This window comes from Zingiber officinale, chromosome 6A (assembly GCF_018446385.1).
Source record: "Zingiber officinale cultivar Zhangliang chromosome 6A, Zo_v1.1, whole genome shotgun sequence".
Lineage (NCBI taxonomy): Eukaryota > Viridiplantae > Streptophyta > Magnoliopsida > Zingiberales > Zingiberaceae > Zingiber > Zingiber officinale.
In genome coordinates, this window is record NC_055997.1 from 60350718 (window position 1) to 60364159 (window position 13442).

At 36.7% G+C, this 13442-nt stretch overlaps 1 protein-coding gene across 1 annotated transcript; it reads left to right on the forward strand.

Annotated features, from left to right (window-relative positions):
* The first annotated feature begins 5947 nt into the window (after positions 1-5947).
* Positions 5948-12907, forward strand: LOC121996419. The gene is made up of 2 exons (XM_042550393.1): positions 5948-11119; positions 11894-12907. The coding sequence occupies exon 1, from the start codon at positions 6096-6098 to the stop codon at positions 7782-7784; it is 1689 nt and encodes a 562-aa protein (XP_042406327.1). The 5' UTR covers positions 5948-6095; the 3' UTR covers positions 7785-11119; positions 11894-12907.
* The last annotated feature ends 535 nt before the right edge of the window (positions 12908-13442 follow it).

The following is a 13442-nucleotide window of genomic DNA, read 5'->3' on the forward strand; positions in this document are numbered from 1 at the left end:
CTGATATGGTGTTGAGTTGGTACTGCATCACTGCAAGAGATATGTCAGTGACCTCCTTGGTCGACCAGACGAAGATGTCTTGGTTACGAGAAAAGCATGTGATCATCTTTTGCTTTAACTCAGAGGGAGATTAGTTGCAATCCGAGTAGTATGATTAGGTTGCTTGGGTACTATCGGTACTTGTTCTTGCTCCTCAATTGGTCGAGAGGTGAGTCTATCTTTGACAGTATGAACTTCAGCTCCTTGGGTTATCCAAGTCTTATGTAAGTCAGACCTCACCACCTCGATGTAGCACTTCCTAGCGGTTGTCTAATCTCCTTTAACCTCTCCTACTTGGTTCCCACTAGAAACTTCATCTTTTAGTGGTAAGTGGACACCATGGCTCATAACAATCTCAGAGTTGGTTGACCCAAGATGATGTTGTAACCAGAAGGGGCATCTACCACTATAGAAGTAGTCTAAGTCCTCTGTCGGGGCTCTTCTCTCAAGGACAATGGGAGATTGACTTATCCGAGTGCCTCTACCTCATTTCCCATGAACTTGAACAATGTGGTGGATATTGGTTGAAGCTCATCCCTGTTGGTCTGCATTTGATCAAATGTCTCTTCAAAGAGAATGTTGATCGAGCTTCCGGTGTCGACGAAGGCTCTTGCCACATCATAATTGGCTATAATGGCACATACCACTAGTGTATCCTCATGAGGAGTGGCTACCCTTTCCAAGTCTTGAAGGCCAAAATTGATCGGAGAACCTTCCTCTAGTCATCTTTTAGCACTGATTCTATAGCTCTTGAACTATCGACCATGGGTCTTCCTTGTTCGGTTTGAGTTTTTATCAGTTCTACCTCCGGAGATCATGTTAATAGTATCTCGACAAGGGAAAGCCTCCTTGGCAACCTTAAGACGAGTATCCTAACAACATCAGGATGGCTCTTGTGACCTCCTTGATAGCAAGTCCATTCGATGGCCTATCTAGCAGTCAGAGTTATCAATCCTAGCATATTTAGTTAGAGATTTCCGAGAGGGTGTCAAGGATGATCTTCATCAGGCAGTCGAGACTTGGCAGGTCAACGAAGTGTTAGAGTGTATACTAAAAGCCTAGCTTTTGTAAACATTTATTTTGAAATAAAATAATCACATTGGTCAATATCTGTATTTATTTGTTAAATATAATTGTTCAATTAATTTATATAAGTAGACAACGTGGAGTGTGGTGTCACACTCAGAAGATCATGTTGTCAGTTTTCTATAAATTATAAACAGGTGCTCACGACTAAGATTGAAAGGAACAAACCATCAAAACAGTCATAGTGTAATTAAGTATTAGTTTATTTTGACTAATAAATTACACTGATACACTTTAAGTGTATTGAGTAGGACCATTTAGGTAAGTTCTTTTTGTACTGACTTAATAAAAGAATTAAACCTTAGTTATTATGGAAGTATGTGCTCTTAATCCTAATATAATAACAAGCACATATATTTAATATTTATTTCTTTGACTTATCAAAGTGTGAGGTTTAGCTTGATAAATCAATATGCCCGATAAGTTGGGAAATGATATTACTTATAGTGTGTGTTGTTGATTATAGAAGGAATCTGTGTCCTAGTTATCTAGGTTGAGAATGTCCCGAAGAGGAGCTCATAAGGATTGCCATGTTAAACCCTGCAGGTGGACTTAGTCCGACATGACAATAAAGTTAAGTGGTACTACTCTTGGAGCTAGATATTAATTAAGTGAGTTGTCAGTAACTTACTTAATTAGTGGGCATTCGTAATCTTAAACACAGGGAGACTAACACACTCATAATAAGTAGGAGCCCATAATGTAATTTGAGATTAGTGCGGTAGTGCGGTAATAACTCTCTAGTGGAATGAGTTATTATCGATGAACTTGAGTTGTGTGTTCGGGGCGAACACGGGATACTCAAACTCATCGGAAGGCCAAAATCAATTTCTCCTCTAGGTCCCTGTCGTAGCCTCATTATAGACTCAAGTCCATCCAAATGTAAGGCTTTTCTTGGTGACCAAGAAGTGGGCTGGTCCAATGCTTGGTGACCAAGCAAGGGCCGACCATATCCTCTTTATAGGGGTCGGCCCTTTGCTTGGTGACCAAGCATGAAGGGGTCGACCACAATATTCAAACAAGGAGGGATGTTTTTGAATTTTTAAAATCTTCTCTTTGTAGAAAACTATAAGTTTTAAAAGAGAGATTTTAATTTTAAAAACTTTCCTTATTTGAATTTGGCCACATGTTTTAATAGAGAGTTTTAAAAGTTTTAAAACTTTCCTTTTTTAACCATCCTCATGGTTTAGAAAAAAAAAGGAAGATAAGTTTTAAAATTAAAATTTTCTATCATCATATTAAAAAAGGAAATTTTATAAGAGAAGTTTTAAATTTTAAAACATAGTTTTAATTTTTAAAACTTTCCTTTTTTAACTCCTACTTTAGGAAAGAGAGTTTGTAAATTTTATAAGAGGATTTCTTCTTGTAAAATTTATAAAAATTATATTTCCTTTTTCCCTTGATGAGATGGCCGGCCACCTTGCTTGATGCCCAAGCAAGTGGCCGACCATATTAAAAATATAAAATCATCACAAAAATTAATTTTGGTGATTGATTCAATCAAGAGGAAAGAAAAGGAAAAATTAAAAGGGAAAAGGAAAAACTCTTGGATGATTTTATTTTTTGTAAAAAAAATTTCCTTATTTGCCTTGGGCAAGTAATATAAAAGAAGGGGTGGAGGGGGCTTTATTAGACACAATTCTTATTCTCTTGCTTGGAGATCATCAAGTGGCCGGCCCTCCCTCTCTTCTCTCTTTTCCCTTTTGCTCTCTTCTCCTTGGTGGTGTTGGTGGCCGGGTTTTAGAAGAAGAGGAGGAAGCTTTTGGGTGGTGTTCATTGATAGCCATGATTTTGGCTATATTATTGTGAATCATAATGCATGTTTTTATTAGTTTATTCATAGCTTAATCTCTCATTAACATCATATCTCAATATTGCATTTGATTTTGGACTTAATTACAAATTAGCTAGTTTTCATGGTATTTTGTGCTAATATTTGACTCTTATTTTGTAGACATCAAAAGGGGTATGGACCCGATCAGATTGGACCACACTTGGGCTCAAATCAAAGGCAAATCAAGTCGATCAAGCCTCGGAGCATTATGGGCCGTTCATCCAAGATTGAGCAGATCTGAGCCATCCATTGAAGATCTAGCCAATCCAACTTAATGGGGAGCAGATATGAGCCATTTGTGAAGATCCAGAAGTTTTGATCCAGATCTGAGTTCATCCAGCCATTGATCCAGCCGAATAAATTTGAACCGTTCATTTAAGACTGGGTGGATCTGGGCCATCCAGTGACGATCTGATCGATCCAACCTACAGGAGAGTAGATCCAGACCCTAGATCAACATCAGTACCTTCGGATCAGATTTTGGATGACTCTTCATCGTTGATTTAGCTCCAAATCAATCTCAGCCGTCGGTTCAAATCTGAGATCTGTTCAAATGAGAAGCTACAGTGTTCCAGCTTCTTCGTCGATTCCTCCGCGCTCAGATCCGCGTCCCGGCGTCTTTCTTCAGGATTTCGGCCCCATCCTCCTTCAGATCTACTTCTCTTCGAGTCTAATTGGCTTTGGAGCTTCCATTCTTTTGCTTCTAGGTTCGGATCTTTTGCACGCGCCGGTGAACATCTCTCCGGAGCTCAGATCTGTTCGTATGTCCTCTGTTTCATCCATCATCTAGGGAATTCTTCGGTGATAGTGGCTTGCTCTCTATCAGAGAGTATCGATCCAGAGAAATCGGATTCAAGATCTGCGAAATTTCGAGCTGTGCAGTGCCAATCTTCATCGGCTTTTCCAGGAAAGTTTTCCTTGGTGCTGGAAGAGATTGAATTGAGTTGAAGTTTTCATTCAATTAGCTTGTGTTGTAGCAAGGGAAGACTTGTTAGAGGAGTAGTTTTGATTGGAGATGGCTTAGAGTTTAGTTGTGCAGTTTATAGTTTCTGTGTTTTTGTTTCCTTTAGATGTTGTCATTGAATTCATTGTTTCTTTAATTCTGAACTATATAGTTCTAGTTTTGTTTCCTTAGTTATCTTTTGTGCAAGTTAATTCTGTTTTCTTTCTTGTTTTTACAGCTAGAGTTTTGCATTTCTATGCTACAGTTATTCTTCCTGCAATTCCAGTTTCGAATTAAACTTTCTGCACATGTCATTTTCTGCAATTTAGGTCTGATGAATTCCTTTTAGTTGCAAAATTGCAGAGTAAGTAGTTTTCTTTATTTAGATTAATAGTGTTTAAGATTAGATCTATTAATTGCACTTCAATTCTTCACTTGGAATTTGAATAAAAATTAGATACTTCTATTTCATCAGGAGAAAATTTCAAAAGAAAAATAATTCTAATCTAAAATCAATCATCCTTCAATTAGTTTCCTTGTGAGAATCGACTTGGGACTTTATGCTACATGTTTATCTTTAGTTTTGGAATGTTCCGATCTTTATTAATTTGATGTACAATGTGACATGGAAATGGTGTACACCAAATTTTGGCGTCGTTGCCGGGGAAACTAGTGGAGTTTGATTGTTTTTAGATTGCGTATAGTTCATCTTTTCTTTGTTTTCACTTTCTTGATTTTATTGTCTATCTATTTTTATTCTAACTATTGATTTTTGGTGATATGACCAGATCCTCGTGTGGTAAACTACTTGATTTTGATCCAGAAATTGAAAGGACCTTCAGAGCTTTGAGAATTCAAGAGAACATTTCAGAGGACTCAGGAAGTTCTTTATCATCTTCAGATACCCCTATGGCTGATCATAGCAGAACAATGAAGGAGCTTGCAGCTCCTGATGAGGCTTTCAAATATTCTTGCATTACATATCCAGATTTGGCAGGAGACTTCGAGCTTAGATCTGGATTGATTCATTTGCTGCCAAAATATCAAGGATTATCTGGAGAAGACCCAAATAGACATTTGCATGAATTCCATGTGGTCTGTTCAACCATGAAGCCACAAGGAATCTCAGAAGAAGATATCAAGCTGAGGGCTTTTCCATTTTCATTGACTGGAGTAGCAAAAGATTGGTTGTATTATTTGCCACCAGGATACATTACTTCTTGGATAGATATGAAGAAGGCTTTCTTGGAGAAATTCTTTCCAGCTTCAAGAACTGCAATTATCAGGAAAAGTATCTGTGGGATTCAGCAAGTGGTGGGAGAGACATTATACGACTATTGGGAGCGATTCAAGAAATTATGTTCAAGTTGTCCTCAACACCAAATCAGTGAGCAGCTACTAGTCCAATACTTCTATGAGGGTTTGTTACCTATGGACAGAAGTATGATAGATGCAGCAGCTGGAGGAGCTTTAGTGAACAAGACTCCAGAACAAGCTAGGGAGCTTATTTCAAACATGGCAGAAAATTCACAACAATTTGGAAGTAGAGCTTTGACAACAAGAGGGGTTGGAGAGGTTCAAATGGTTTCCAATGAACAAAAGGAGATAAGAAGCTCATTATTGGAGTTAACATCTTTGGTAAAGCAATTGGCACTAAATAATGCTAATCAAGCTTCCATTTTGCCAAGTACACAGTTTCCATATCAATCGAAGGGAGTTTGTGGCATTTGTTCAAGCCAAGACCACAATTCAGAATTGTGCCCAAATCTTCATCAAGATGAGTCAGTAGCAGCATTTTCTAGAGCTCAGTTTCCTCAAAAATATGACCCCCACTCATCTACTTATAATCCTGGTTGGAGAGATCATCCTAATTTTAAGTATAGCAACTCATTCTATCAACAACCATTTTCAAATCAGCAGTTCAGCCACACTTCTAGCAATTTCCAGCAACCTCAGCAAAGTTTCCAGCAGCAAAATCAGCCTTTCCAGCAATATTATCAACCTGCAAATCAATTCCAGTAGCAATTTCAGCCTTTTTAGCAGTTTCCAAATCAAAATCAGCAATGGCAAGTCCAAAATCAGGGAGTTCAGCAAGGGCAAAATGCAATCCAGAATGCACTTCAAGCACCTTCAAGGTTAAGTTTGACCCAAGGAAGTTCTAATAACTCTTCTAATTCTGATTCACAACAGAAGATGGATGAATTGCTGCAACAAATTTTGCAACAGCAGCAATTATTTTTACAGCAACAGCAACATCAACAAAGGACAGATTCAGCTTTGCAAAATCTTGAAAGACAGATTAGCCAACTAGCAACGAACTTAAATCAAATGCAAGCTCAAGGTTCAAGCAAACTACCTTCTCAAACAATGCCAAACCCAAAGAATGTGAGTTCGTTGACTCTTCGAAGTGGAAGAACCATAACCGAACCAATGAAGAATATTCCAATTGGATCAGATTTTGTTGCACCAGTATCGGATTCACCAGATCTTGCACCAAGAAATTTGAATTCAGAATCCACTCAACCAGTACATAACAGTGGAAGAAATACAGCAGAACAGATTTCAACAGATTTTGGTTCAGCAGAACAAAATGACTCGCAATCAGCTCCAATTTCAGCTCAAAATGTAGAGAAAGAATCACAACAGCAAGGTACTGAGATTTCTGCTCCTTTACCTTTTCCTCAAAGAAGAATCCAGCAAAAGAAACATGTTGAGGAAGAGAAAGCTAGGGAATTTCAAGAACTTGTTAATTTGTTTAGCAAAGTGGAGGTGAATGTGCCCTTGTTAACCATGATAGAGCAAGTTCCGAAATATGCAAAATTTCTCAAGGATGTATGTGTGCATAAGAAGAAATTAAAGGGAAATGAATTAGTTAGCATGGGAAAAAATGTTTCTGCTCTTATTCGACCTATTCCTCAGAAGTGTGATGATCCAGGAGTTTTCACCGTGCCATGTACTATTGGAAATTATGTATTTGAGGATGCTATGCTGGATTTAGGAGCTTCTATTAATGTAATGCCGAAATCAGTTTTTCTATCATTGGGTATTGGTCCTCTACAGCCTACGGGAGTTGTTATTCAGTTAGCCAACCGTAGTCAGGCTCATCCAACTGGAGTGATTGAGAATGTTTTGGTTAAAGTGAGTGACCTTATATTTCCAGCTGATTTCTACATTTTGGATATGGAAGGCGATGTATTAATGAATAGAGCTCCAATTATTTTGGGAAGACCGTTCCTTAAGACTGCCAGAACTAAGATTGATGTGCATGCTGGAACTTTATCTATGGAGATTGCTGATGTAGTTGTTCAATTCAGTATTTTTGATACGATGCAACAAAAGAAGAACCATTCTATTTTCAGTGTTTATAAATCCGAATGGCTGGATACTATGAATTTTATTGATGCGGATTATGATGAAATTGTTTCAGGCTCTAATGAATTGGGTTGTGAATCTAAACTTCCTGGAGGTTGTATTGATAACAGGGAAATAGTTGAGGTAAGATTTGATTGTGGTCAAACTTCTGTGGATGAATCGATAAGTGTAGGGGATTGCATGGAAGCATTACCCCAAGAATCACCTAAATTGGATGCAAGTGAAGATAGTGTAGGGACTTGTGCTATGGAGCCAAGCACCCAAGAATCACTACCATTTATTGTACCTTCATCAGAACTAGATATTGAATCACAGGAAATTTCAAAGGACAATGCAGAAGAAGTTGTGGAGCCAGTGAGACAATCAAAGGAATTAACTAACCAATTGAACTCTTTTTGTGTTAGCAATATTTTTTCTAATGGTGTTATTGAGATGCAGGAGGTGTCTACTGGTCAACCCTTCAAAGTGTATAGCAACCAACTTAAGAAATTCCTTCGGGGGAGGAAATGATGCAGAGTGGACAAGGTGGACAATAATGATGCAATTCACCAAAATCAAAGGGGAGTTCGTTCCAATTTAGCTTTTATTTTTGTTTTCACAAATAATAAGTCTTTGCTTTCACAACTTAGTTTTTAGTTCGTTTCTTTTAGCTTGCTTAGTTGCTTAATAAATTCTTTGTTTTCAAATAATAAGTTTAGTATAAGGGAATAAATTCTTTACTGTTTACAATTCCCTTATAGAATAAAGTTTGAATTTGGAATTAAAAAATGGTACCCCCTTGACAATTTTTCTATAACATGTTAGAAGTAAGGAATGTGAGCTAGATTTGAGAATCTATTTTGGGGCTTAATGTCAATAATGGATTTTTAATTTTCTTAAGGTTTCTACTTAGTAATGGACACTTGATTGGTAAATTGGATTGATACTTTTTCATGCCTAGTGAGGATGAGCCTTAATTGAGTGATGCACTTGTGTTATTGCACTCTAGAACTTGCTTTGATTCTTTTAAAATCACAATTCAATGGATTGAATCATGTTTATGAAGGTAAATATATTTGTTTCTTTCTTCCACACAAAACCTTTCTATTCTTTTTGTTAATCGTCATATCATTTTATATTCTCTCATTTCTTAATCTTTTGGATGTGGGTACTTTGTTTGTTATATGATGAATTATTTGGCCAAGATGAACAAGGATTTAAGTGTGGGGGAAATGTGAAGTGGTTTTGAATGTTTGGATGCATTTATTAATGGCTGAAATTTAAATTCAAGACAATGATGTAGTTTGTAATGGAAAACTTAAAAATTTACAGAATCAGGAAGAGAAACAAATTCAGCTAGTGCAAAAGCAGTAATGTATTAAAAATTTAGAAGCAGTATCGAGAGGAAAATGCAGCATCAATGGTGTGCCAAGATCTAGAATTAAATGAGAAACAATTGTGGAAAGTTGTACATTATTTGGAGCTAGGAAGTTTAATTAGTTTAATGATGGGAAGTTCAGAGGTAGGAATTGTGCAGAATTGTGAAAATTGAGAGCTGTCTAATGGAATTGAAATAAGGGATTAAAGGAAGGGCAAACCTGCACACTGCTATGAGCAATAGTTGAAACTGATAAGTATGTATCAACTTAGTATTGCTAACATTTCAATTCGTTGAGGAAGCATTTGAAGGCATTGTGCTGTTGGAAACAATTTTGATGACATTTTTACTTATCAGTTTAAGTATCAATATGTTCATAAATCTGATTCTGAAATTGTAGTAAACATGCTGGTGGAATGTAGCAATAATTCTTACAGCTATTGTGAGTCAGAGAAGAATTGTTGTGACATGAATGAAAATACTTAAGTTGTGGTAGCAATTAAGACTAAATTAATTGAATATCAGTTGACCTTAGAATCAGTGAGAAATCAAATGAAGTTTATATAACTGCAGTAGCACTGAAGCAAGTTGTTTGTTGTTCAGCTGAAAACAGCAGGAAATTGGACGTGAGAAACTAAAATTCTGGGACAGGATGAGGATAACTTGGAGAAGTTTTGATTAAGAAGTGTAACAATAATGAAGTGAAAAGGGGCTGAAGAAGAACAAATGAGGAAACCTGAATTAATCAGATTGCAGAAAACAGATTCCAGCAGGAAACCCAAGTTCCAGCAAACCTGAAAATTCAGGATATCAGAATGTTGTTCAGAAAGATTCAGAACCAAGCATTCCATTGTCTTTTCCTCAACTAAAAACTCAACCGAGGAGGGATGTATGAAGAAGATTGGAATGGTTCAAGATTGGGAAGATCAATTGCTTAATGATTGTTTATGTTAAGGATTTCTTGTGCCAACTAATAATTCTATTTCTGGATAGCAAGGTTTTAAATCTAAGCTCTTAACGTTGCAATGCTAAATAGAATCATCCCTTGAGCTTAATCATGTATAGAGCAAGATTTAACAGCTTTTAATTTTGAAAATTGATACTATGGTGATACATTCAAATCTGTAAATGGCTGAAATCTGTAGAAACATATTCAAATTAGTGAGGTAATGCAGTAACAATGAGCTGCAGTGATATGTGTGGATCAATATTCTTCATTGACTTGGATTAAGAGTGGTTTGATTAGAGAAGGACAAAAGTTGAACTTTGAAATGAAATCTGTAAGAAATGAAGAATACAGAAATGCAGAAAATGTTGTGAGCTACTGTGACACATGGTATCAACATTGTATCAAGATTCTCAGATAGTTATCCAATTGAAAAATAGTTTGGTTTAATCTTTTGTTTACCCATTGACAAATGGTGTTCAAGTATCAATAGTTAGAAATCTGGGAAATTTTTGAAGTTTTAAACAGTGAGGCTGAAATCCTGAAGCTGGAAACAGGAAGTTGAATTTGCCCATTATGCAGTTTTAAAAAAATCTGTTGTTGAAACGTAGAAACAAGTAGTTGGAGGCTGGAAATCTGTTTAAATCTGTTGAATGCAGTAGTGGCAGCAACTGGTGGTTCAAATTATGAAGTCTCATTGAAACTTAATGCTGAATTATCACAATGCAGAATGGAGGTTGAACCAATCGAAATGCACATCAAAATTTGATGAAGTTACTGACCTACTGCTGTACCAATCTTTTAACTGATGTTATGATCAATTAGAGGATTGAATTCAAGTTTTTATTGATTGAAATGTTAAATGAGGGACATTGACAAGTTCAACTTTTCAATTATCATGCTTATATGATTTGGAATTCCATATCTTGATACTCAATCCGGGAAATTGAATTAAGATCAGTGATACAAGGAAGTCTTCTGATTTTGTGTATTTGCTGTTGCTAATGGAAGAGCTGTGGGTTAAACTCAGTTTGCTAGTTGGATACATGTGGAGTTTCATTGCCCGAGACGAGCAAAGATTCAAGTGTGGGGGAGATAGGCACATGTTGAGGTTCCAATAGATTTATTGTCAAGTGGTATTCTTTCTTGAACTAAATTTTGTATGATTCAAATTCTGGAATTGTGAATGCAGAGCCAAAATTTGAGGCTGAATTGTTATTGCTGGAATATTTTAAGTTGGTTTCATTTCTTACCAATGCAGTTTTTCTGATGGTTAGAAATGATGGTGTATGTTTACTTCTTTTCAAGTTGTTATGATCCAGAACGTGCAGCTTCAGTAAGTCAAAACAGCAAGTTAAAGAAGTGCAGTGAAGGTTCAGTTTTGAATCTGTAAGTGCAGTCTTGTGCCAAGGTTTGGAAAGAGATAGAATTGAAATGAAGTGAAGATGCTATACTCTAACAGAGAGTTAATGGCATGGCTTCCTAGGTTCGCATACAAAGAAAGCAGAGCTCAGATATTTCAGAAAGAAAAAAATTAGTCAAGTAAGGAAAAAAAAAGAAAGAAGTATGGCCAAGTATTCATTTATATAGCATTTTTTTTTTTTTTGTATCCATATCTTCCACTAAAGCTTAATCTTTCTTTCTTATCTTTTCTTTGTTGTTAATTCTTTCTTTACTTATCTTTTCTTACAACTAATGTTTTGAATTGCACTTGATTCATGTGCCTATTCCTTTCCATCATTATGATTCACTTTTATAAATGTGATTGATATCCATGATCATGGTGGAGATTAGAAGATAAGCAAGCATATGGTAGTGCAAGAAGCACAAGTAGCATGAGTGCCCTCCATTTTTGTGATTACATGTGAGATAGGATGAGGGCCACAAAAATTCTATCCTGTGAGGTTTTAGTGTGAAATCAATTCCAATTTATTCATGATGGATGAAAATTATTATGTGGTTAACCAAGAGTAAAGTTTGAAGTCCATGAATGCTTGAGATTTTTGGAATGTGATAATCTTAGATGGTTTACTTTCTTTTATTTCTAATCATGTCTAGAAATTTGTTTAGGGGGTGCCATTTAAGTAGGATTTTTAGTTTTCTTGACTTGAACGGGACGTCCAAGATTAAGTGTGGGGGATTTGATAGCCATGATTTTGGCTATATTATTGTGAATCATAATGCATGTTTTTATTAGTTTATTCATAGCTTAATCTCTCATTAACATATCTCAATATTGCATTTGATTTTGGACTTAATTGCAAATTAGCTAGTTTTCATGGTATTTGGTGCTAATATTTGACTCTTATTTTGTAGGCATCAAAAGGGGTATGGACCCGATCAGATTGGACCACACTTTGGCTCAAATCAAAGGCAAATCAAGTCGATCAAGCCTCGGAGCATTATGGGCCATTCATCCAAGATTGAGCAGATCTGAGCCATCCATTGAAGATCTGGCCGATCCAACTTAATGGGGAGCAGATCTGAGCCATTTATGAAGATCCAGAAGTTTTGATCCAGATCTGAGTTCATCCAGCCATTGATCCAGCCGAATAAATTTGAACCGTTCATTTAAGACTGGGTGGATCTAGGCCATCCAGTGACGATCTGATCGATCCGACCTACAGGAGAGTAGATCCAGACCCTAGATCAACATCAGTACCTTCGGATCGGATTTTCGATGACTCTTCACCGTTGATTTAGCTCCAAATCAATCTCAGCCGTCGGTTCAAATCTGAGATCTGTTCAAATGAGAAGCTACAGTGTTCCAGCTTCTTCATCGATTCCTCCGCGCTCAGCTCCGCGTCCCGGCATCTTTCTTCAGGATTTCGGCCCCATCCTCCTTCAGATCTACTTCTCTTCGAGTCTAATTGGCTTTGGAGCTTCCATTCTTTTGCTTCTAGGCTCGGATCTTTTGCACGCGCCGGCGAACATCTCTCCGGAGCTCAGATCTGTTCGTATGTCCTCTGTTTCAGCCATCATCTGGGAAATTCTTCGGTGATAGTGGCTTGCTCTCTATCAGAGAGTATCGATCCAGAGAAATCGGATTCAAGATCTGCGAAATTTCGAGCTGTGCAGTGCCAATCTTCACCGGCTTTTCCAGGAAAGTTTTCCTTGGTGCTGGAAGAGATTGAATTGAGTTGAAGTTTTCATTCAATTAGCTTGTATTGTAGCAAGGGAAGACTTGTTAGAGGAGTAGTTTTGATTGGAGATGGCTTAGAGTTTAGTTGTGCAGTTTATAGTTTCTGCGTTTTTGTTTCCTTTAGATGTTGTCATTGAATTCATTGTTTCTTTAATTCTGAACTATATAGTTCTAGTTTTGTTTCCTTAGTTATCTTTTGTGCAAGTTAATTCTATTTTCTTTCTTGTTTTTACAGCTAGAGTTTTGCATTTCTATGCTACAGTTATTCTTCCTGCAATTCCAGTTTCGAATTAAACTTTCTGCACATGTCATTTTCTGCAATTTAGGTCTGATGAATTCCTTTTAGTTGCAAAATTGCAGAGTAAGTAGTTTTCTTTATTTAGATTAATTGTGTTTAAGATTAGATCTATTAATTGCACTTCAATTCTTCACTTGGAATTTGAATAAAAATTAGATACTTCTATTTCATCAGGAGAAAATTTCAAAAGAAAAATAATTCTAATCTAAAATCAATCATCCTTCAATTAGTTTCCTTGTGAGAATCGACTTGGGACTTTATGCTACATGTTTATCTTTAGTTTTGGAATGTTCCGATCTTTATTAATTTGATGTACAATGTGACATGGAAATGGTGTACACCATTCATCTTGGAGGATCGTCGCCCACACGACGTCCAAGGCGAGGTGAGGAATACGGTAGAAGATTTCGAGGTCATTAGCTTAC